We start from the raw sequence: 25,542 nt of genomic DNA, 5'->3' as shown, positions 1-25,542 counted from the left end.
CTCTGCTCTGCGCAAACTAATAATAATAGTAATATTTACTGTGTTCACAGTTCTTCATTATCAGCTGTAACTAGATTTGAACACTGAATGTAACAAAGGGTTAAAAATTTAGAGACTGTCCTCCTGCATTGTATGTTAATTAAGTATAGTTTATTATCTGTAGATACATTAGCCATTACACTTTTAGAAAAATCTAAAAGGTAAGAAATATTAATTTAAATGTTTTAGGTATGTTGTCTGAATGGGAACACATAAAAAAAATATACTGGGGTTTTCTCAGATCTGACTGCAAAAGTGGAAATACCCTTTCAACCATTTAGACCCAGCCCTGAGGTACTTGTAACACTAGTCTAAAAAAGGTTTCTGAACCTAGAAACATGTATATCACTCATCTTACAAAAAAATGCCATGTACAGTATGTGAGATAGTGATTACATGTCTACATTTTCTTTGTAGACAGGCACATGAGCACATTGTAACAGAATTATTCAGATCAGTCATGTTATATAACTGATAAAGTTTTATCAGCAAACATCTGACGCAAACTCTGTTGACTGTTTGATAAGTAATGGAAATTTAATGTCATTCTTAGGCCATGATTAGATAACTGGTTGATATTATTCTTTTAACCAAACTGAACAATTTTGTTTTTCCTTTTTCTTCAGAAAAGAAGTGTTACAGTAAAAGTGTACTATATCTAAAATCAAAATAATTGTCTTTTTATTGTAATGCAGCAAGCACTGTCTACACATATGTGGACAAAACTGGTAAATCAAATAAAGTCTGTTTTAATTAACCGGTGTAGCACTGCCCCTTGGGACAAGCTGGAATATATTATGGGTCCTGCGCTGAATAGATCCAACCCTAAGCAAACCCAATCCCTCTGGCACAACTGGTAATGAATAGCAAATACCCCGCCAAGAAATTTGCTGACACAGGGTTAAATGAAACAAGAACAATTTTATGGAGAATGAAATGCAGTGTAGAGGGGTGGGGTTCCCCTTTCAACTTCAAAACTTACTTTTATTCTTTTATGCAATGCAGTAAATTTGGTCTGCCACTAGAGGGCTTCACAGTCAAGAGTCTCCGGATGGCAGAGTCGCACTTTAAGCAGAATACAACTGATAACAAACAAATAAACGTACTTATGCTCTATCAATGAAATGTATTACCCACACCGGTGTATGATTCTGCTTCTGAGGGGCGTTAGCCAAAAATCACCTCAGAGTCAGAACAGAATGCAATAAAGAGGTACCTCTAATAAGGCTACTAAGCCAGATTCCCCCACTCTAGTCCTTGTAACGGTGGAGCTCTAGTTGGTGCACGTTTAGTCCTTACAATGAAGTAAATAGCAGCTGAAGGCTTCTTTGGAGTTTCAGCTGGTGTGGGTTACATCCGATTTCACTAGGTTTCTGGGCTGAGAGGGTCCAACCTCAGTGTCTAAAAGCAACACAAAGCACCCCAAGACCAGGGGGCAGTCGCAGGATGCAATCTCCCAGTATGTGTCAGTCCCCAGGGCAGACAGTCTCAATTACACTGGTGGTGAGGGGCAAAGCAGGCAGAGGGATCTGTGGCTTGCACAGGGCCCCGGATGGGTGAGATCCCAGCAATGGAGTGCGGCTGTCCCAGTCTATATGCAAAGTGTAAATGGTGTGTCTTACTTTCTCCAGTGGGACAGCTCACCAGACTCTGAACACACAGCAGGGTCCCTCTATCCGCGCTGAGTGCTGTAGTGCCTCCTCCTCTGCTTGGACGGGCTCCACATGTCCCTGTCTTTTCTCCAGCCTCCTGTCTCTCTGTTCTCCCCTTCACTTCCTGCTTCCCTCCCTTTCCCAGCGTTCTTTGCTGTGTAGTGGATGAGTCATGAACTTGGCAGAATGCCCAGGTTTTACAAATAGGGGAGAGAGAGGAAGGACTGACTTCTGAATCCTCTTGTACAAGGAGCCTGCTACACCGGTTTTACAGCTAATCTAGTCATCATTGCTGTGGCTGGAAATGTAGTCAGCAACTACAGCCTTCATGTGACTGGCCAGTGAAGGGAGCACAGGCTCCTGTTGCCAGAGCCACATTCAAGTTTTTCTTCAGTTTCATCAACATACCCATACACATAAGTATTCTAGATATATCCATAAGCCCCGAACATGTGTCCCCTATAGCTGACATTTATGAATTTTTACTTGATTCACCCTGAAGGATTCATATATGAAAGCAAAAGAGGGAGAACTGTGCAGATCAAGAGGATTTGTCTGGAACTCATAAAAGATAAGCACTGATATATACAGTAGTTGTGTCTGTGAGTTCTGGATGTACTGCTGATGTAACTATTGATAATGGATTGTTTGTATTAGCAGCAAGGATCTGCTTAAGAGTGTTAAGCAGTTTTAACAGATGGTGGGATTAAAAAGGGTTGTTCAATAAAGTATAAGTAAATGCTCAAAGATAAATGATTCACAATATTCATGCAGAAAATAAAAAGGGTTGTCAAAATATAATCATGGAGATGCCCTTAAAAAGACTAAAGTAGGGAAGGGCTAAACCCATCAGTTCAGTTTTTGCTGTGTCCAGTTAGGAAGCTTTTCCTTTACTTCCTGTCCTGTAGACACAACAGGAAGTAATAAAAAAAATCTCCCCATGTGCGGGGAATTCACTATTAGACAGTTGCCACCTGAACAAGCGTCCCCATTGACAGATTTACTTCCACCCTCTTTTCTGGTCATGACTGTAAATATTTGATTTCTTTTCAATGGTCAATAGGATAAATAAATAAGGAGAATCTATTCAATGGGGACACAGACAGTAACAACAATTTTACAGATGCTTTAATCTTTGACTAATCTATCCAAAACAATAAAAATGGTTTTGACTATACATACACTTAACACTTTAATAACAGTTTAGTTACGCCTTTTCAAGATACCTATAATAATGTTATAAGATGGTGTAATTAAGTACCTGATACTGTACACTGAAGAAAAAAATCTGGATATTCATATTGGCTAATAAGTCTTAATAACCTATTGAGGAGTCTATAGGAACATGGCGGAGCAGGTAAACTCTCATCATTGTCAAATGCATGCTAGGGTGACCTGGGATTCAGGGCAACCAAGGCTGTGCAGACATCATCTACCTAAACTGCTTACAGTAAAACTTTTACTTTACCATGAAGGTTTGAAAGAAGCTTCAAAAGTGCAAAGCATTTTTACAATGAATATTTCACAACATACAATGTGTAAAACAAAATGGAAGGAAGCCGAATACTAATAACTAATGGCCAGCACTTTGGATAGGAAATGTTACAACAGGCCTAATAAAAATGAATTATGAATGCATTGAAATGTTTAACTTATCTGTAAAATTATGCCTACCAAAATTCAAATCAATTATTACTTGTAGTCCATAGTTAGGCAAGGTCAAAAATCACCCTACCCTGAATAAAATTGCATTTCAGTGTCTGTGAAGTGATAATGTTATGACAATTCTTGAATAATAATAAGTATATACTGACCTCTCTAACACGTTTTTTGGATCCAAAAATGCATTTCCACTTACAGGACTCAAGGCTATTGCTTTTAGACCTGTCAAAATAGTCAACATTTAAAAATAAAAATATATATGACATTTGTAAAATTTTGTAGTTTCAATGTGGAATTCTAAAATGAGTACAAACTTAGGTTTACATAATTTCAATAATTCTAAGAAATTCAGTGTGGGAGCCTTGTTAATAACACAGAAACTGCATATGTATAAAATGCACACTTTTAATGAAATTTCATAGAAATGTTAAACAATTGATAAAAAAATAAAAGAAGAGCAGGACCAATGTGGGAAAAAAGGCTGCATATTTAATTTTGAAATCCTTACCTTTGGTTTTCCCAATGGAAATATTCAGGGTTTCTTGTATGGCCTCTGAATCCATTCTACTTAGAATGAGTATCTGATGCAGAATAGAAAAAACGCAAGACTGTTACTTAAAGCAAACCTGTTATAGAAAAAATATGTAAACTGTCTCTGCTAACCTCTTCCTCTAAAAATGCTAGATGCCTGACTGCAAATCTGGTGTTTTGGCTTCAGTGCTTTGTAAATCACGAAACCAGAAAAATATATAAAGATTGAGATATAAAGGCATTGTGTCTTTATCTACTTTTTTATGCATTTCTGTTTCAGATCTGTGCCTCAGAAGTACCCAAAAAAGACATAGTGAGGCAACTAGCATTTCTAGATGGAGGCCAGCCCACATATTTTCTTTTCATAACAGGTGTACCTGCATGTGTATCCATATAAGGTGAAATATAACATGCATGACACAAATTATACGGCTGTTTCCAAACCCTTCATATACAGTCAGTTCACTTAAAGAGGAACTAAACACCTAAAGCTTTATCTCGAAAACTCGGGCAGAAGGAAAATGACTGGTCATTAGCCTATGGTCTCTCTGCAGTTTTTCCCTATCACTTGCTTATCATGACTTGATCTGCCTCTGTGGAGGCAGCTGTCTTTAAAGGCAGATCTTTGCTTTCCTCATGTCAAGAACAATGAGCAGTACAATAGTGATATTACAATAGTGATATCCCCGAATCTTAAACCAAGTCTCTTGAGATTAAGTATCATATGCACAGTGTCTTATGCAGGCCATAGACGGGCCGTTTATCGGCTGAATTTTCGGCCGATAAACGAAAAATCGGTCAGCCCTGTCACGATCGTGGCGTCAGACCCCAGACCTTATCACCCAAACTCGTGACCGAAGGGCTAGCCGATCTAAAACCGCGATATGATGTGCGTAGCAATGCCACACCCAGCTGCACCCTGCACAACGATTTTCCAGCTAATGGATACAGATCGATGTACCGGCAGCCTGAGCGATTGTTACTGGGTCATGTTAATTACGCAATTAACCCTTCACACTGCCACCACCTCCTTTTTGTACAGAAAAAGAGGAAACTCGGCGTTATCAGCTATAACACTATAAGGATTGAGATAATCGCCTGTATAAAACGGTCCACAGGCCCGTTATACAGAAGTTTAACAACCACAATAGCGTCTCTTTAGAGGCAGGAATTCGTGAGTTGCAATACAGAGCTATAGAAACAGTTCAACACTTTCAGTAAGAAAGATTTATTACTAAAAGGTCGAACAGGAGCAATACAAATATTTACAGAACAAAGATGTAACTAAGATATATATATACATATACAAAGAACCATAGCACAGCAAAGAGGTATCAGAGAGGTGAAAGGGTTAAAGTACTTGCCAAAATCCTGGGTTAGCAGATCCAAGTTTCAGAGCTGAAGGGTGCTTTAATCTCCCTATGTTACGATGGAAAAAATGGGAGAATTCTTCAACTTCCCCTCTTAGGCCTGACAGCCTGTTTTAAAGTCCCCAGCAGGGGCGTGGCTCTTCAGTCAAGGGCCAATCTCCACTTAGGGCGTGGAAATATGGGTGGATGCCTCAACTAGAGCAAATCTCCCATAACTCATATTTGCCTATAACTTTTCATCTGCACAAGTGACAGTCCACCCGCGGGTAGATTATTATGCAGACAAGGCTGAGGATTAATTAGATATGAATTATGAAATTATATACTGCACGGTTCACGAGATCTATGTTTCTGCTTCCCTGAGTGTCCGAGACAAGGCGAGTGACCCATCAAACTGTTCGTCTGCTCATTGGCCATCTGACGAGGGGCCCAGGTTTTTATGTACAGTACGTCTCTCATATTCCAAGATATGAGACATAGTGGAAAAATGGATTTACCAGAAGTTATCCGATTCTGTCACCTACACAGAGTTAGGTTTTATGAGGTTAGAATCTCTTTAAACTCCTGAGAAAGCTTGCCTTATCTCTTAGGAGGTGTCACTGTGTGTTGCGCAGGTTTGCGACAGGCCCCGTTGCTGATGATGCCACCAATGTCCACGAAAAACGTCCGTTTTTCGAGGATTTTCCAGCATGACCGATAAAAATAAATGAGAAGATCCGTGAAAAACGGCCGACGGGCTGGCCCCACTAACAGCGTGAATATCGGCCGATTTTTCGTGCGGAAGAAAATTCAGCCGATAAACGACCCATCTATGGCCTGCATTAGATATCACATTTCAAGTATACATTGAGGCTGGAAGTGTACTGCTATTTTTAGGAAGAATTCCAGATAATAGGTACCCTTTTAGCAAAGTGCTTTGGCACTACAAACATTTCAAGGTATTTCTTATAACATAAATTCTTCACTTTATGACTTTAGGTCCACTGTTTCTAGCTTTTATGTACTTCTACACTCAAAGGATTTGGGCTACACAGTAGTTAGCACTTTTGCCTGGCAGCACTAGGGTCGTTCGTTCAAATCCCATCTACAGCGCTACCTGCCTGGAGTTTGCATATTCTCCCTGTGCCTGCGTGGGTTTCCTTTCAGACATGATGAAAGGTTAATTGCTTCCTGTCTAAATTGGCCTTTGTATGTATGAATTTGAGTTAGTTACCTTAGATTATACACTCCTTGAGGGTTAAGGATTGATGTAAGTGTATAGTATATGTAAAGCACTGAATTGATGGCGCTATAAAAGTTTCTGTAATAAATAAAATATCACAAAGCAGTATCACTGTGTGAGAAGGCTCTGACTGAAGCAGATACTCCATAATTTATGGGCTGCAAGGGTCAGGATTAGTTAAACTGACCCAGTAATAGCATGTGGCGCAAGAGCTATGGAATGGCTGCCTGCAACAATTTTAATCACAGGTGTTTAAAAAAGCCATAATTCTCCAAAACTCTGCAAGCAAATTGCTCTACAGAATATGCAGTGTAGCATTACTGCAGCTGTCCTTTACCATGTGCATTCAACATGGGGAAGAGACATTAGGACACTGGTCTTTCCATTACTAAGACAAGGAACACTGACACGTACAAATTTGCACTGAGCAGGTCCTACAACTTTCTTAAATTGCTGAATTTGTCTGTATTTTCACCAGCTAACACTTTAAAATACTAACAAATTTAAAGTGTTGTAACTAGCGAGCAATTAGTAGTACCTAATTAGAATTTAGTTTAGGACAATCAGAACAGTTGCAGAAAACCCATACCTCAAATTAAAGTTTGTGCCTCAATACAGTAAGTAAAAAAGGCAGAGTTTGGTTAGAAATAGTACCCCCAATCTGAAAATATAACAAGATTTTCTGCACACAGCTTGCGTTAGAACAATGTATCAACAGCTAAAATCCAGAGTCTGCTGACACGTTGCGGCTACTCAGGGCCTCAGTCATAGTTTTTTTTGCAGTTTTAGCTGTCTGGGTAAATAGAAGCCAACCAGCGTACCAACATTTCATGTAATGTCAGTGAAGTGGAGCAGGTTGTATATATTTTCATTCACCTTTGTCTGAAAACCCACTGATCTGTGGTCATGTGATCTTTGCCAAGAATGAAATTCATGCAACCCTAGCTGTGTGCACTACAAAAACTATTTATCTTTACAAAATGGCAGAGGACAAATGACAAATGCTTTGGAAGGGAAACAGTAAATGAGTTCACATTGCAAAAGGTTTTTCTCACTAAAACAGTGGGGGAATTAGATGACAATGTATATGTTAAGACCAAATTGGAGGTCCAAATAAATATCTCCCAAAAGCCAAAGTTTACATTTTCAATTCAAATGTTAAAAAAGTCCTCCTATATGCATGTAACCACTGGAAATGTAAAAAGAAAGTGTGGGTAAAAAGCTCTCTGAGATCCAGTTTATCTTTAATAATAGAGGGCCATGGAAGATATCGAATATCAAATCCAAGTAGTTAGCCATGAAAGCTGAAATAGGTGGAACAATAAAAAAAGAGAAAGTGGGGTTGGAGAGGCTGATATCACATTTATGACTCTTAACTGGAACCCCCAAGGATAGAGAAAAAGTGGTAGGGAAAGGGAATCCTAGAAGTTGCACATCTCAACAAAACCCTGTGAGGAAGTATATGACAGTTTCAGCCTGAGCTCCGACCAGGCCACAGCCCCAACACTTTTCACTCCGCCCCCAGAGCTTAATCTTCGGGATATGCGACTTCTAGGTCTCCCTTTGCCTGCTGGATGTTTTGAGCTGGGACGAGCTCTGTCCTTGTCGACACTGCTAGCGGTTTGTTATGCAAGAGGACTGATGGAGACCCGAGCAGAACCTGTCATATTGTTGTGGGTCACATAAAATAAAACTGGCCATAAACTAGTAGAATTTCATTGGAAATATTTAGTTTTAAGAACAATTTTATTTGATTTTCTAATCGTTGGCACGTTCAGCTTGACATTTGTTTTCAGCTGCAGTGATGAGAAAATTTGAGCAGGAGCAGGATGGAAAAATTTTCTTGAACAAATTCTTAACAGTGTAGGTAGTTTTTGTTCCAGAAAGTCCAATTGTTCCAAAATTAAATGTTGAAAGCAACCATAGTTTTGAGGTACTTTCAAACAAAATTCGTCAAGTCTTTGAATTTAATGAGAATTTTCATACAAATTTCCTTTCTAATGTTCCTATAAACATTGGTTAGAAAATGTATTAGTGTATGGCCAGTTTAGGAGATAGGAGAGAAAGATTTGAGATTATCTTCCAAGTATCCCCATGTAAAGAATGACAGGCTTTAATAGAAGGCTTGACTAAGATAAAGAGGAAAGCTCTTTTGCACCATACAGATGAAAAAAAATAAAACAGACAAAGAAAAAGAGTGGGGTAATTTTGCTTTAAAGCATTGGTTCTCAGCCTATGGCCTGTGTCCTCTGGGATGGAGGATCAGCAAGCCCAGATTACGATCATCGGGTTGCTGACCCACCATTCTAGAGCATCCAGAGCAGCCACGGAGGGAGCATGAGCTGCATAAGCTGATGCTTTCTCTGAGGTGCTGGCTCCTCTGCCAGGTGGAGTGATATCAAGTACACTTTGCCTGGGACTCTCTAGCAGCCTGGAGGGGGATGCCAGCAGAAGCTGGAAGAGGAAAAGGTCAGTGTTTTACATCACATACATTGCACATTTGCAATAGGCATATTAGCACTTATAAAAGGGTTAATTGGCTGCTTCACTCTTCACTCAACCTCCACAAAATCTCCAAAATACGCCCGTTTTTAACAAACATCACAAAGCTTCTAATTCACTCCCTGGTTATCTCTTGTCTTGGCTACTGCAACTCCCTCCTCATTGGCTTATCTTTACATTGGCTTTTCTCCCTCCAGTCCATCATGAATGCTGCTGCCAGACTCTTCCACCCTATCAACTGTGCAGTGTCTGCTACTCCTCCCTGCAAGTCATTCCATTGACTTCCGCTCACCCAACAAATAAAATTCAAAATTCTAACAACAACTTACAAAGCCATCCACAACTCTGACCCCAGCTACATCACTAACCTAGTCTCACAATATCAACCAAACCGCTCTCTTCGGGCCTCTCAAGAACTCCTGCGCTCTAGCATCCACTCCTCCCACGCATACCTCCAGGACTACAGAGCCTCTCCCATTCTTTGGAACTCCTTACCCCAATCTGTCCAACTATCTCCTATCTGTCCATCATTAAGTGATCCCTGAAAACCCATCCCTTTAAAGAAGGCTATCCTTCCTGTGTTTTTACTTTCTCCATCAGCTCATCATCCATAGTTATTACCTTTTATATCACTTGACCTTCCCTCTTAGCTTGTAAGCTCTAATGAGTACGGCCCTCTGATTCCTCTTGTATTGAATTACCGTGTAACTGTAATGTCTGCCGTCATTGTAAGGGTTGTGCAAACCGTTTGCGGTATATAAATCCTGTATAACCACTTGCCCTCCTGAGGATTTACCCCCCTTCCTGACCAGGCCATTTTTTGCGTTACTGCGCTGTGTTATTTAACTGACAATTGTGCAGTCATGCAATGCTGCACCCAAATGAAATTTACATCCTTTTTTCCCCATGAATTGAGCTTTCTTTCGGTGGTATTTGATTGCCTGTGCGGTTTTTATTTTTTGCGCTATAAGCAAAAAAAGACCGACAATTTTGAAAAAAAACCCCCAATATTTTGGACTTTTTGCTATTAAACATGTCCAGTATAATTTGAAAAAAATCAAATTTCACCATAAATTTAGGCCAAAATATATTCTGCAAAATGTCTTTGCTAAAAAAAAATCCCAATACGTGTAAATTAATTGGTTTGCGTGAAAGTTATAGCGTTTACAAATGGCCGCATAGATACTGGGATTTTTTTTTGCTCTGCTAGTAATGGCGGCGATCAGTGACTTTTAGCGGGACTGCAGTAGACATTCTGACACTGGGGGGAACTAACTTGGCGTCACTTACATCCCCAGTGACACCAATACAGTGATCAATGCTAATAAAAAGCACTGACACTGTACTAATGGCACTGGGCAGGAAGGGGTTAATGTAAGGGGCAATCAAAGGGTTAACTATGTGCTGGGACTGTTTTACTAGGGGGCGCGGGGTGTGTGCTTTACTTTAAGCACAGCACAGTCACCCCGAGCAGTGTGCTCGAGCTGACAGGGAGGAAGACTGTTTGTAAAAAAAACAGTCTTCCTCCCCATCAGTGATTGTCGGTAATCACCGGGCGCCAGTGGGTAATTATTGGGACCCGGTGATTGACATCCGCGGTTGCAAATGGCAGCGCAGGTAGGGCGTGCGCGCAGCTCGTGTGCACCACCTACCCCAAAATGCAAAATCACTATATATATATGTGATTTTGCACACAGGTGCCGCCCTGTAGCAGTATATCTGCTATATGGCGGTGCTTAAGCAGTTAATATTAATAACATCCGAGCCCCACCTCATCCAATCAGAGAATGCTTTGCATTCATTAGTGCTTGTGCCATGTGACTGACCTCCTGTGTTCACAATGAACTAGGGCAGCTACTCGGTATGGGACACAGAAGCTAGTCGAGATCACTGTAGTAGCGCTGTCTACTACAGTGATTTCCAGCTGTTAAAGTGATCCCGAAGGTATGATATATGGATAGTTACATCGGTCCAAGCTGATCTGATGTAACTATGTAAAAATGCCATAACTGGAATTACTGTTTAATTATGCCATTGAAAGTGTTTTCTTATGCCTGTTTAATCCTGCCAGAAATCCACTGAATTCATAACTTTGAACTGAAAACACAGTGCCTCTTCTGCACTGATATCTCAGAGTGGTGAGTAACTGTAAAAAAAAAATCATAGATAGAATTAATCTTTAATAATACCATTGAAAGTGTTTAGTTGTATTTTTTTGATGCTTCCAGAAATCCACTAAACTTGTCCATTTCTGTAGCGAGCTGTTAACACGGTGCCTCTTCTGCACTGATATCCCTTAGAGCAGTGGTCTACAAACTGAGGCCCTTTACTTACTTTTATTTGGCCCTTGGTGCATTATTCCCCCCACTGTCAGCAACAATGAGACATAGTTCCTGTCACTGATACCAATGATATGGTACTATGCCTCTCACTGACATCGATGATGGGGAACTATTCCTCCCACTGACACCAACGATGGGGCACTATTCCTCTAACGGATACCAATGATGGGGCACTATTCCTACAACTAATATGAATGATGGGGTATTGTTTATTCTCACTGATGCCAGGCCACTGGCCTCAGTCTAGCTCCCTGAAGTTTGGAGACCCCTACGTTAGAGTCTTATCAGTCCTGCCCAGGTTACCTCTGTCAACTACATGACAGCTCTGGGAGAGAGGTAATAAGTCAGTAATAAGTCAGTAACAAAATATCATGTTTCTTTTCAAATACATACATTACGGATAACCTACTTTAAGTTGCTTCAGTTCTGCATGTGTCTCTTCCATCCACTGTAAGAGGGCTGTGATTTTGGGGTTTGCTTCCTTTGTTTTATCCTGTACAATCTGAATGATCCTCAGCTTTCTCCAAACATCATTTAAACAAGATTCCAGTACACTTTTGTACATGCTTTTTGCATTACACAAGTATTCTATGAAGAAGCAGATTAGTAAAATTAATCGTTACCTTGTAACTGTATAGACTCGGAGTCTGTATAGACTACAATACTTAAAAGGAATGTATAGTGGTTTTATGTGCTTTCTTTATCATTATTAGCACTTAACAGTAAAATGTTTACTTTTTTTAAGTAAGTTAAATGTGAAATAATGTCAACTAATATTTTGCAATCTTCTCCTTAGAGAAAGCAGGTCCCTTTTACAATTTGCATCAAAGCAACACTAGTCTCTGTATATGTATGAGAGTCAATGCAATGGACCGCTTATGAAACAAGTATTTCAGCTAGCATGTACTGTGTTCCCACATGTAAACCATAAATAAAAGAAAATGCAGTGCTGTACTATAAATACAAATATGGTGCTAAATAAATCCAACCTGCATATGTGAATAGTGAAAACAAAAATGTGTGCTATGTGACATTAATATGTGCTATATCACAATAAATATCAACACATATACATGAATATCCATAAAACTGCATATACCAGTGCTAAATGAATAGTGTATGCAAATATCAAATGAACCTTACAAAATAGTGAGCTGTCCCTTTAACACTCCAATATGTTCACATGTGCTTGTGCAGTATATCTCCTGTGCATTGTGTTCCAAATACACCATCGACATGCGCCCAAATACTATGGTCTCAAAATGCAGGTAAACCATCCCTTTAAATCCGCTGTGCTCCAAGTGGGTGTGTGTGATCACGCTACTGTGTACACATATACGGTGCTCCTGTGTCACCCCTTAGTGATTAACCACCTCTGACACACTATTGCGCTCACCTTCAGGTTTGACCCATACACTCAGGTCAAACTACGCCTTTTCCTTTAACCTGGGAGGGTGTACTGGTACATAAATCTTCACCACTGTCAGCACTTAAAATCTCCAAAATGCTCCACAGACATATGAAAAAATGCCCCATATAGTGAAGTATAGCCAAATACAACCCACTTTATTAAAAACTGATCAAAATACATTCACATTTAAAAGTGTCCACTACAGGATCAAAGACTCACTATACAGTATAATTGTTGAATCAAAGTGCATAGATCCCTTATCCAAAATGGCGGCACGTGCACTTCTGGTTTATGGCTTGACATCATCGGCATGCCCTACGCGTTACGTCACGTGACTTCATCAGGACTCCTGATGAAGAATACGGCTCTGTTGTGACAGGGAAAAGTGAAAAAGTGATTGATCATGTGTCCCTACAAAATTGGAAACAGGATCCATCACTTCCCCTTGTACCAGTGTCATCTAGTGTACACCAAGCACATAGCTAGGCACACACTTAAGCCTTTAATCACCCTAGATGTTAACCCCCTTCCCAACCAGTGTCATTAGTACAGTGATCAGTGCATATTTTTAGCACTGATCACTGTATTAGTGTCACTGGTTCCTACGAAGTGTCAGTTAGTGTAAAAATGTCCACCACAATATCACAGTCCTGCTATAAGTCAGCGATCGAAAACATATATGTCCCAAAGTTTGTAGATGCTATAACGTTTGCGCAAACTAATCAATATACGCTTATTGGAATTTTTTTACAAAAAATATGTAGCAGAATAAATTTTGGCCTAAATTTATGAAGAAATTTGAGTTTAAATTTTTTTGATTTGATATGTTTTAGAAAATAAAAAATACTGTTTTTTTTAAAATTGTTGGTTTTTTTTAGTTTATAATGCAAAAAAGTAAAAACCACAGCGTTGATCAAATACCTCTAAAAGAAAGGTCTATTTGTGAGAAAAAAGGACAAATTATATTATTATTTGGATATAGCATTGCACTTAAAGTAACGCAGTGCCGTATCAAAAAAAAAGGCCCGGTCAGGAAGGGGGGGGGGTAAATGTTCTGGAGGTCGAGTTATTTTTAATAATTTTTTGTAAAAAAATGCTTTTACACTTAGTGAACACATGCAGCCAAATACATTTTTGACAGTGTCTCTTTACTAGACTTTTATAAGTTTTACCTTCCCAAAAAAAAATAAATCTCCCACTCTTCACAATTATGTCTTATTTATGTCCTTAGTTTTCAGTAGCACCTAAATTTGTGATCAACTATTGTCAAGAATGAAGCACACGAAGGGCAAAATTAGAACTAAAATATCTGATGAGCACCTTGAGCATCTTGAGAATTCATTGCGAATTGCTACTACATCCATCCAACCAGATAGTGATGCGTTAGTTTATCAAATACAGGGTCAAATATCACGGTAGTTTTATGTCGTCCTCTTTTACTTTTATAATAAAGAATATTACAAAAAAGATATAACACTACATCAGTGATCCTTAAAGTGGTTGTAAAGGCTCAAGGTTTTTTACCTTCATGCATTCTATGAAGGTATAAATGAAGGGCATCCCCAGTGGGAACCATTGGCTCCCACTGCTGTCAATCACAGCCAAGAAGAAGAGAGAGGGGTTGGGGCCGAGCAGCGGCTCCGTATGCGAATGGACACATGGAGCAGTGGCTGGGGAGTGTGCATGCACAGGTGCCCCCATAGCAAGCTGCTTGCTGTAGGGGCACCTGATGGGGGGGGAGTGGCCAGGAACTCTGGCGCGGGACCAAGAAGAGTAGGATCTGCGCTACTCTCTGCAAAACCACTGCACACAGCAGATACGTGTAGAAATGTTTGTTATTTGAAAAAAAAAAAAAAGCCTTTAGAATCACTTTAACTTGTGATCTGCCTGACTTTTTCTACTCATCAGCTATCTTTATTGTTATGTATTTTATGTGTGGCCCAAGACAATTCTTCTTCTTCTAATGTGACGCAGGAAGGTCAAAAGGTTGGACACCCCTGTGTTAGAGGGTAACTACATTTGTTTTCCATGGTTCCACTGTATGTAGGAATGTAGTCACCCTTTCTTGCATGCTCCTGAGATGGACCATGGACTATGAACTTGCCTAGTGTGCATAGAGCGGTGCACATGACCACAGCTGCAATGAGCTGTTCGATCCAAACAAACAGAAGTGAGGGGGAAAAGCAGAAGTTCAGTAGCTCACAGAGGATCTTACAAAGAGGCAAAAAACCACAGTTGGAAATGATTTAATGAAAAATAGATTACGGTGTCATTAAGTAGTGGCTGTAATAAACAAAGAGAGCGCAAAACCTTTGAAAATAAACCTTTAAAAAATCACAATGAAAATTATAAAGTGATACAGATAATACCAGCATCAATAAATAAAAGCACCAATAAAGTGGAAAAATAAAAAGCATATTTAGTATAAATCAAACAATGATAAAAAAGAAATGAAAGTCCTCTCCCAAAGAGATATACTGGGCTCCACTAGGGGTCAATAGAATATTTCAGGGCTCCACTAGGGGGACAGTGTAAAATTTTGTGTGAAAATGAAATGCCACAGTTCCACGTTTTTCAGTCCCAACCACCTCAGACTTAGATATATGAATTCCCTTACCAGATAACCAGGATCTCCAGATTATCTTAGGGGACATAAAAGGACTGAGGATGTCCTTTGCATAGATGAAATGCATATGGAGGGGCTAGTGGCCTGTAATGTCATCACATCCGCTGGTGTATCACAGCGTGGTGTTTTTAAGCCTTTGTTACCCTGAGATGATTGTGAGTATACTTTCATGAAATAAATTGGTGGACTTGGTTGGTGAGGAGGTTGTTTCCATACTCTGGTATGACTCATATTTGGTGTATCCTGCGCTAGGGATCTTTCATAATCTGGAGATCCTGGTTATCCGGTAAGGGAATTCATATATCTATGGGCTAAAATCACAGAAGGGCTCACTACAAATCCCACAAAGTAGAGGAGAATTACTCCATAAATGCTTTAAATAGAAAGCATAAATCACCCAGGTAAATATAATATAAAAGCAATAAGAATGTGATATGTGAAGAGGAAAGAAGCGCCAAACATGTTTTAAGTCCAGAATTTGCTGAAAAACCCTTTGGTAAAATGCTACACATTCTGGGGTTTCAAAGGGTTCCCCTTAATCAATAAAGAAAACCAGTTTGCTGGACTTATTTACAGGAGAAATTCTTAATAGTAATGTGAAAAAATTAATGGAAAAGTTAGTTTATTTAGGCTGGTTTCACACTGCTGTGTGGGTGTGTCCACGTTTTTCATGTGGTTAACCCACGGTTTCTGATAGACTTTCTATTAAGTTGCACATTTTTGTTGCATTTTCTGAAAGCACACCAAAGATGCAGCACGCAGGACATTTGGTGCACTTCCAGAAAATGCACTAAAACACATAACAGAATGTGAAACTGGCCTTAAAAAATGTTTTAAATTACATTTGGAATATATTATATATATATATATATAAATATATTGAGAATAATATGTATAAATTATAAATAAATATTCAGCACTAACCCTTTTAAGTTGTTTTCTGTTTTTTATTGTTTCTTACAACTTTAAATAGGCTTGTCTGAATAGATTTAATGCTACACTGAGACATATTAAAGCTATTAAAAGGCATTCCTACATGCCCTTTTATCCATCTGGCAATAGTGACTTTCATGAGTCACATGGTTTGATAGACTATAGAATGTAGTTTTTGTTGTAACCATGGCAAAGAATTTATGATTTAGTTGTTCTGGACATCTCATGATGATCACATTTATCTTACCTTACAGCAATTTAAAGTAAAAGACACATACAGTTGTGTTCAAAATAATAGCAGTGTGTTTAAAAAAGTGAATAAAGCTCAAAATCCTTCTAATAGCTTTTATTTCCATACACACAAATGCATTGGGAACACTACACATTCTATTCCAAATCAAAACATGAAAAAAAATATCAAATTTGTGTTGTTCCTCTAAAAAAAATTGTAGAAAAGTGAATATTAGACTGTTCAAAAAAATAGCAGTGTTTGTATTCTTCTTTACAAACTCAAACATTCACTATATAAACTGAAAAATGTTTGAAGATGTTGCTTTCCTTTGAATCACTTAATTAATATTTAGTTGTATAAGCACTGTTTCTGAGAACTGCTGTACATCTGTGTTGCATGGAGTCAACCAACTTCTGGCACCTGTGAACAGGTATTCCAGCCCAGGATGATTGGACTACATTCCACAGTTCTTCTCTATTTCTTGGTTTTGCCTCAGAAACTGCATTTTTGATGTCACCCCACAAGTTTTCTATTGGATTAAGATCCAGGGATTGGGCTGGCCACTCCATAACGTCAATCTTGTTGGTCTGGAACCAAGATGTTGCACGTTTACTGGTGTGTTTGGAGTCGTTGTCTTGTTGGAACACCCATTTCAAGGGCATTTCCTCTTCAGCATAAGGCAGCATGACCTCTTCAAGTATTCTGATGTATTCAAACTGATCCATGATCCCTGGTATGCAATAAATAGTCCCAACACCGTAGTATGAGAAACATCCCTATATCATGATGCTTGCGCAACCATGCTTCACTGTCTTCACAGTGTACTGTGGCTTGAATTCAGTGTTTGGGGGTCGTCTGACAAACTGTCTCCGGCCACTAGACCCAAAAAGAACAATCTTACTTTCATCAGTCCACAAAACGTTGCGCTATTTCTCTTTAGGCCAGTCAATGTGCTCTTTGGCAAATTGTAACCTCTTCAGCACATGTCTTTTTTTCAACAGTGGGACTTTGCGGGGTCTTCTTGCAGATAGCTTGGCTTCACATAGGCGTCTTCTAATTGGAACAGTACTCTCAGGTAACTTTAGACCTTCTTTGATCTTCCTGGAGCTGATTGTTGGCTGAGTCCTTGCCATTTTGGCTATTCTTCTATCCATTCGAATGATAGTTTTTTGCTTTCTTCCACATCTTTCAGGTTTTGGTTGCCATTTTAAAGCATTTGTTTTCCCCTCTCCAATCAACTTTTTAATCAAGGTACGATGTTCTTCTGAACAGTGTCTGGAACGACCCATTTTCCTCAGAATTGCAGAGAGAAATGCACTGTAACCAGCATGTACAACATTTGCTGCCTTCCTTCCTTAAATAAGGGCAATAATTGCCACCTGTTTTTTAAAGAGTGAATGACCTCACTAATAGAACTCCACACTGCTATTATTTTGAACATGTCCCTTTCAATTAGTGATTCAATTACACAGAATCAGCAGCATGCATGTCATGACTGTTGGGTCTGTTGGATTTATATTACTCTACTACACCTGCTAGTAAATTATTTGCCATGTAGAAATATAATTTCTACCAAAAACAGTGATTGATCAGGTTAGTGATGTCTGACTGCTATTATTTTGAACACAACTGTATGTACAAATTTTTGACTGGAAACACAAAATATCCCTTGGGGAAAAAAAGTACACAACACAACCCTCAATTTAGAAAGGAAACCTGCTCTACCAGGGCCAAGGTAGTATTTAGCAGTCAGGCTGCCCTAGGCACACATGAATAATGCAGGTTCCCTTCTTATCTCACACACCATGTTATGAGATTATGGTGTTAAGCTATTAATGGCAAATAGGCTGATCACAGTGTAGGTGATTTTTCTTTTTACAAGGGATTTTTCCCTTGGCTTAGTAAATGAGGTGGAATTTTCCTTGTATTTGACTGGGTAGTCTTTGCAAAGTAGATTTTCACAACATTCACTAAACTAAAGTGTACAACCTATTTTCCTTAAGTAAGTGTACTCCTATGAGTGTAAATCTGAGAACCAACGTTCAAGGTGGTTTTTGTACACATTCGACAAGCCTATGGAAATAGTAAGTGTACCCCCTATGAGTATAAATCTGAAGTAAGTAATCAACTCAAGAAGTCAAGTAAAGTAATCTAAATTGCTACGTTACTTGATCGCAAAAAGTCTTGGCATTCCTTAAAGGATAAGTTCACCTTTTGTACCATGTTACACCCATATTCAGGGTGTAACATGTAACAGGTTAGGATCAGACCGGCCCCTGCTCTGACCAGCGAGGGAGCTTTACCTCCCCCTCCCCCATGCTAGCTGTCCAATTTAGAAAAAACACAGCTGTGCAGGGCTCCGCCCACCTGGCCACGTCACTCATTCACAGTCCTCTCTAAATGAGAGACCACAAGTCCCGACATCCTTAGCAGCTATTGGCTTGTAGTCCTCAATGGACTACCACGGCACTGTGGGGTGCTGTGGTAGTTCATTCATTCTTCCTGTCACTATATCTGCTTGCTTGTACGGACAAGGAGATATACTGACAAATCTGCAGGAGACCTGCATGACAACAGTGATCTGCTGATTGCTGGTGCAATGCTTTACAGGCTCCTGCAAACAAAAATAATAAATGCACATTTTCTTACCCACAAAAAAATGTGCATTTATTATTTGTTACTAAAAGGTGAACCTTATCCTTTAAAGCAGTGCCATACCATTCCCCTACAATTTTGCTGATGGATTTAAACACAAAGACAACAAAATGGCAAAACAAGGGCTTGTAAGTACCCCACAGTAATATAAAGTAGTTCTGATGAGGGTTCATATACACATAGCAATTATGTTTTCCATGCAGACAACTAATTGCTCCCTAAAGCCTTCACCCTCTAGAATCTAGAAGTGGATTCTTAGACCATGGATTAGGCCATTGTTAATTATTTTGTTTTAGACTTAATATCAGGCAGAAGAGTGCCTAGAGGTGAAGACAACTATAGAATACTGTTCTGCATAGTTCAGAAAATAGTGTAGCAGTCTACCCTCAATGGTCCAATATATTATATTAGACTAAGTACATGTTATTTGTGCTTGTACGACTAGTTTAATTGGTACCAGACTGCAATAATAATACACTTAGTCATAACTTGCTATTTCCCTTTATTTAGATTGTGTCAACCTAACCTATAAATTGCCTAGATTGACTTTAGATCTCAGCTCCATACATTTGTTGCTTTTAACCTTCCTCTTTATATATACCTCCTATTTCAATATTCATAATCCTACTGATTATCTGTATTTTTTTCTTCATGGCGCTATACTCTCCTTGTTTCAAGCTTCTATTTTTGTTTTACTTTCTCAGCATAAACTGCTTGCCATTCCTGTGGTTGTTCCCCTTTCTGAAGGTACCAGCAGCATTATGTAATACATTTTAAACTTAACAGACCAATGCTGCCATCTAGTGGACCTTCTATTTAAATGCAGACCCACTTCATAGCGTGCCACACATGCCAAAGGATTAGCCGATACTACTTTGTTCATACTGCTACATCTATATACCATTATCAAAGAAAGCCAATTGGTCATAAACATAGGAATAACCCTCCCTCTTAGACTGTAAACTCTGATGAGCAGGGCCCTCTGATTCCTCTTGTACCAAATTGTATTGTAACTGTAATGGCTGCCTTCATTTTGTAAAGTGCTGTGCAAACTGTTGGCGCTATATAAATCCTGTACAATATAATAATCTGCGAAAATGCTGCTAAATTGTGCCTATTCATAATGCCTGTGACATTATCTCTCTGCAAGAACCCCCCCAAAAAACATACAAGGCCTATTCATGCAAGTATCATCATCATCATACAGATTGTCACAATATTGCATACGTTTTTGCGTGTGTTCATTTTTATCACAATAGGGCAGCCCAATCACTACGAATGGAATGTCACACTCTACAACAAATGAAAAAAAATTGTACAGAACCATTTTAAAAAACATAGTAGTGTGTTCTGCACTGTTTAATGTTTTGGGTGCCATTCAAAATGAATGTGCTGCAGTAAAGTGTGTTAACTTGTGCATTCTAGCGCACATTGCTACAATGCACGCAAGATGAATGGACCCAGAAATTAACCCAGCATCTTTAATCACTGAAATGTGCCTGCAGTGATTTCTTATGCTGTACTGTTTGTGCAGCATGCATTCTAAGGCACCTATCCTGCCCTCAGCTAATAATGGAATCTTCTACTCTTCCAACCTGTCCATCCCCTACAGTTACTACCTTTTGTACCACTAGCCCCTCCCTTCTAGATTGTAAGCTCCAAGGAGCAGGGCCCTCCTATCCCTCTTATATTGAACTGTACTGTTGCTGTATTGTCTCCCGTCATATTGTAAAGCGCTGAGCAAACTGATGGCGCTATATAAATCCTGTATAATAATATTAATAATATTCCTGGGAACCACAAAGGAGTGGTTGAAGGTTTGTTAGCTCTTTACTCTCCTCCTCTAACAGTTTTCCTGGACTTGAGAGAAACTGAAGTAGAAAGGACGATCAACCCACAACCACCAAATTCTCTATGCTCTTGCTTAGCTAGGGTACAAACATAATACACAGACACCTGAAACACATTAAAGTGGTTGTAAACCTCAGACATGAAATATGAACAAAGCACATTTCTCTATAGTGTGTTCTTGTCTCAATTAAGAGCACTAAGTGTAATCTCTGCGCGCTGCCTCCTTCCTCTGCTATCAGCATGAATCACTTCTGACAAAATTTTTTGACACCAAGAGAATAATGGTGACGGGGAGGGAGATCCAGCAGATTGACAGCCTCAGCTCTGTTTGTATGAATTGTGTAAAAGGAGGGGTGTCTCTTCCCTCCAATCAACTTCTGAACTTTCAGACAAGCTGTATAAAATCTGAACTTTAGAGTAGAGAGGGCTTCAAATAGACAGATACAACTCATGTAGGAGGATTTGTTTAATCTCTGTATATCACCTGATGCCAGTCACTTCACTGGGAATATGTAAGGGTTTACAGCCACTTTAATCCTCACTTTTTGCCTCCATTTTCATTTATCTTGATTTTTCTTGTTTCTATCGTTTGTCTCTCTTAAAGGAGAACTACAGCCAAAGCTCTTTACTTTTCCAGAAGATCACAGGAGTGCAGTTAGTTCTGCAGTTCTGTGACCCATTTTCAGCTGACAGCGGGCTGAAGAGAAATCACGATTCCTGGCTTAACAAATGACATCACGTCCAGTGAATGGAGTGCACATGAACCAGTGGTGTTCTGCGAACGTAAAGCGACAATGCACCTCTGTACAATTTTATCTGCAATTCATGTTTTAAACAATGTGTGATATTAATCAATTTTAAATCAATGGAATAATATTACTACACTATGGAGAGTTCTCTCCCCCATTCTGGTTTATATTTTGGAAAGCAGGATTTGTCAGTAAGCTCTGCCTTACACATTTCAGTTGCGTATATGGATAACATTGGGAAGGAGCCCTGGAAGTACCCAAGAGCATACCTCACCAGAGAAAAAGCAATTTGGATTCTTGTGCCCAAAAAGCAAAGTGTCCAACCTATCTGGTAAGTGAGGTGTGAATAGGGACATAAGTCACCAAGCACTTTTTTTGGAATTGTTTGAGCACCAAGACAGTGTTAAGGAATATTTATGTATTGGAAGATTGGTTGAAAGATATGAACACGGAGCACTGTTTGAATGAACTCACATCTTATGTATATTAACTGAACAATTTTGTTATGCGCTGGGGTTTTATCATTTTGGGGTGATAGGAATTGCACACTTCTGTAGGCACCATAGCTGAATGCTGTCAGTAAGGCTATTATATTTAATAACTTTCTTCCTACAGGGTTTTCTTTTGCTTTAATGGTGGTATGCACAATGGGGAGGGGGCCCTAATATATTTAGTGGACCATGCTAGCCTATTGCAGGAGTACATTCTCATGGGAATTCAAGCTTGGGAAGCTTTGTAAAGCAATTTGTATTGGGGGTAGGTAGCTGGCAAAAAAGCACATCTTTTATTTTCAATTTTAAGGACCACGTTAAGGAGATGTCTTAAGATTAGTAAGAAAATATACACTCACCGGACACTTTATTAGGTACACCTTGCTAGTGCCAAGAAAATATTCCCCACACCATTACACCACCACCACCAGCTTGAACCGTTGATACAAGGTGGGATGGATCCATGCTTTCATGTTGTTTATGCCAAATTCTGACCCTACCATCTGAATGTTGCAGTAAGCAGTCTGCCCATTCTTCTCTGACCTCTGACATCAACAAGGCATTTTCATCCACACAACTGCCACTCACTGGATATTTTCTCTTTTTTGGACCATTCTCTGTAAACCCTAGAGATGTTTGTGCGTGAAAACCCCAGTAGATCAGCAGTTTTTGAAATACTCAGACTAGCCCATCTGGCCCCAACAACCATGCCATGTTCAAAGTCATTTAAATCCCCTTTCTTCCCCATTCTGATGCTCAGTTTGAACTTCAGCAAGATGTCTTCACCACGTCTAGATGCCTAAATGCACTGTGTTGCTGCCAAGTGATTGGCTGATTAGCAATTTGTGTTACCAAGCAATTGAACAGGTGTACCTAATAAAATCTGAGTGTATGTAGGGATCACGCTGAAGATAGTTTTGCTAGCAACTTGCAAACAGTGGAGGGACTAACAAACAGGTGTAGCACTTAAGAAGTGAAAACAAGTAAAAGTGTTGAGTAGCAGTCTGTTCGTTGGTAGAAAATCCTCCTTCTTGAAGGGTCCATATAATTCCTCCATGCATGAAATCTACCCCAATATTCAGGGCATCAAAATCCATGATCCATAATATAAAGTTATGCTAATTGCTGAGCACACACGGAGGTAGATTTACTAAAACTGGAGAGTGCAGAATCTGGTGCAGCTGTGCATGGTAGCCAATCAACTCCTAATTTCAGCTTGTTTAATTAAGCTTTGGCTTAAAAAACTCTAAGCTGATTGGTTTCTATGCAGAGCTGCACTGGACTTTGCATGTTCTAGTTTTAGTAAATTGACCTCACTGTTCTTATTCTTGAACATTCATTTCTTCTCATTGTGAAGTAAGTTCTATGTAGCATACAGCAGGTGTGTAAAACGGATGTTCTTTGGGCAACATGGCCCCTCTCTCACTACTTTGTGGTCCTCAATGGTTTAAGAATTTAAAATGAAAGAGGCCCAGCTGTTATCTAGTGGATAAAGGCAACACTACATTTGTATTTTTGCAGCTGAATATGTCAGAAATGTTTTATGGCCTATTTTCTCTGGGATAAAATAATGTGAGACGCTATTATCACTATTTTGTTAATTACTGAAGTGCTATAGCGCTTTTCTGCAAATATTTAGGTGTGGATCTCAGTACATCAGCTACTTACAGATTTATTACACTCATTTCGGCCCACTCTCTCATTTAGGTTTGATATGCCTGGTACAATGTTTAAAAAGCAACCATAAATGTGAAACCTGGCCTCTAAATTATACATCTCTGCAGAAATCAACTTCCAGATTTTAATTTTAGTTGAAGATGCATGTTTCCTATATGATATGAAGCATATTTTATGTTCCCATATTTACCTCTGCAAATGAGATCCATACAAAATCTCTGCTCAAAGAAAATCTAAAACTAAGAAAAATGCTGGGGTACTGCTCAGAAGTATAGTGGAAGGTTTGCTGATTCTGCTGCAAGTGAATTATAATAAATTTGGATATAAATTAATATAAAGAAAAACCAAGTGAACACTAATTTAAGCACAATTGCTGTTATTGATTTTACTTGTTGCCTTCAGTCAGTCTTCAATATCATATGAATAAACTGTATACAGTATTGCAAAATTAAGAATATTGAGGTTTGTAACACATGTATATGGGCATTGAGAGCAATATGCAAAACAATAGCACACAGTCAAAATTCATCTTTTACTGGCTGGCCTGAAAAATGATTGGTCACTATGGATTACCAAACTTTACACTTTATCATTGCCCTTCTGTAGTTTTACTAGGTAGTTCTGTATAAGAAAGTCATCATAATATAACTTCCCCCTATAAAAATTGAATATGTTTTTCTTTATCTTTACTTATCTGCTTTCACACCCCATGACATCAACTGGCAACTTTATGAGCTGAAAGTAAAGCATGGCTAGACATATATAGCATATAAAAAAAATACAGGTTGGGCTGTTGGAATCATCCTAATTTTACCAATGTGCTTACTTTATTGTCATTTGTCATAAATAATGACTTAGATTTGGGGAGAGTTTTTTTTATATAAATCAGATAAAATATAGAATGTCAAATTAAATATCCTATACCTAGTGCTGCATTTAAAGTACACATCAGTATAAGGTCTCGAAGTATCACCAGTATGTGTAGAAAAGATGCATTCTTGAATAGTATTATGTCTTTGTTACTTTTCTTTCCTGGAAAATATGAAAATACACACATTAAAATATCTGTTTAATATGTCAAATGTTGCAATTATGTATTACTACTTAATGAAAGGTTACCTGAAACATCCAAGACTGCACACCAAAGGGTTTATTTCTACCAGAAAGCATGTCCCACACATTACCATGTGTTTTAGAATTGTTTGTCAAAGACCCAGATTCAAGTGATTTGCTTTGCAAAATGCAAGTGAAAAAACTCCCCAGACATGCAGGGTTTTTTTTCACACATGTAGCACAGAACTCTTGACAGTTTACTCTAAGTGTAATATACATCATCATTAGAGTTGAGGCAGTTCATTGGGATCCCAGGCTTAACATACTGCTTTTTATTGAAGGATGTTTAGTTATATTATCATATCGTGGGATGCCACTATTAAAGAAATGATATCTGTGCAAGTTTCTTTGTTATGAAGCTTAGTAGATCCATTTGAAGTGCAGAATTTACACAAGATCTCTCAAGTCTGAAAAGCAGGGGGTGGAGAGCTGAGGTTACATCAGTGAGGAGAATTTTGAGAGCTGATTAGAGGGAAAGGGACAC

General features: G+C 38.9%; 1 protein-coding gene across 1 annotated transcript in view; it reads right to left on the bottom strand.

The window, feature by feature from the left end:
* Window positions 1-25,542, bottom strand: part of SHOC1 (shortage in chiasmata 1) — a 250,127-nt gene that overhangs the window by 62,170 nt on the left and 162,415 nt on the right. Inside the window, exons 15-18 of the mRNA XM_089670970.1 lie at window positions 24,870-24,977; window positions 11,730-11,908; window positions 3,862-3,934; window positions 3,506-3,575 (exon numbers count right to left, since the gene is read on the bottom strand). Coding sequence (XP_089527096.1) covers window positions 3,506-3,575; window positions 3,862-3,934; window positions 11,730-11,908; window positions 24,870-24,977 — 430 coding nt within the window. The remainder of the gene's footprint in view (window positions 1-3,505; window positions 3,576-3,861; window positions 3,935-11,729; window positions 11,909-24,869; window positions 24,978-25,542) is intronic.

Source organism: Staurois parvus, unplaced genomic scaffold, assembly GCF_062004578.1.
Source record: "Staurois parvus isolate SC_StPar_1 unplaced genomic scaffold, SC_StPar_1.0 ptg000096l, whole genome shotgun sequence".
Lineage (NCBI taxonomy): Eukaryota > Metazoa > Chordata > Amphibia > Anura > Ranidae > Staurois > Staurois parvus.
This window is presented reverse-complemented; position numbering and strand designations above follow the sequence as displayed.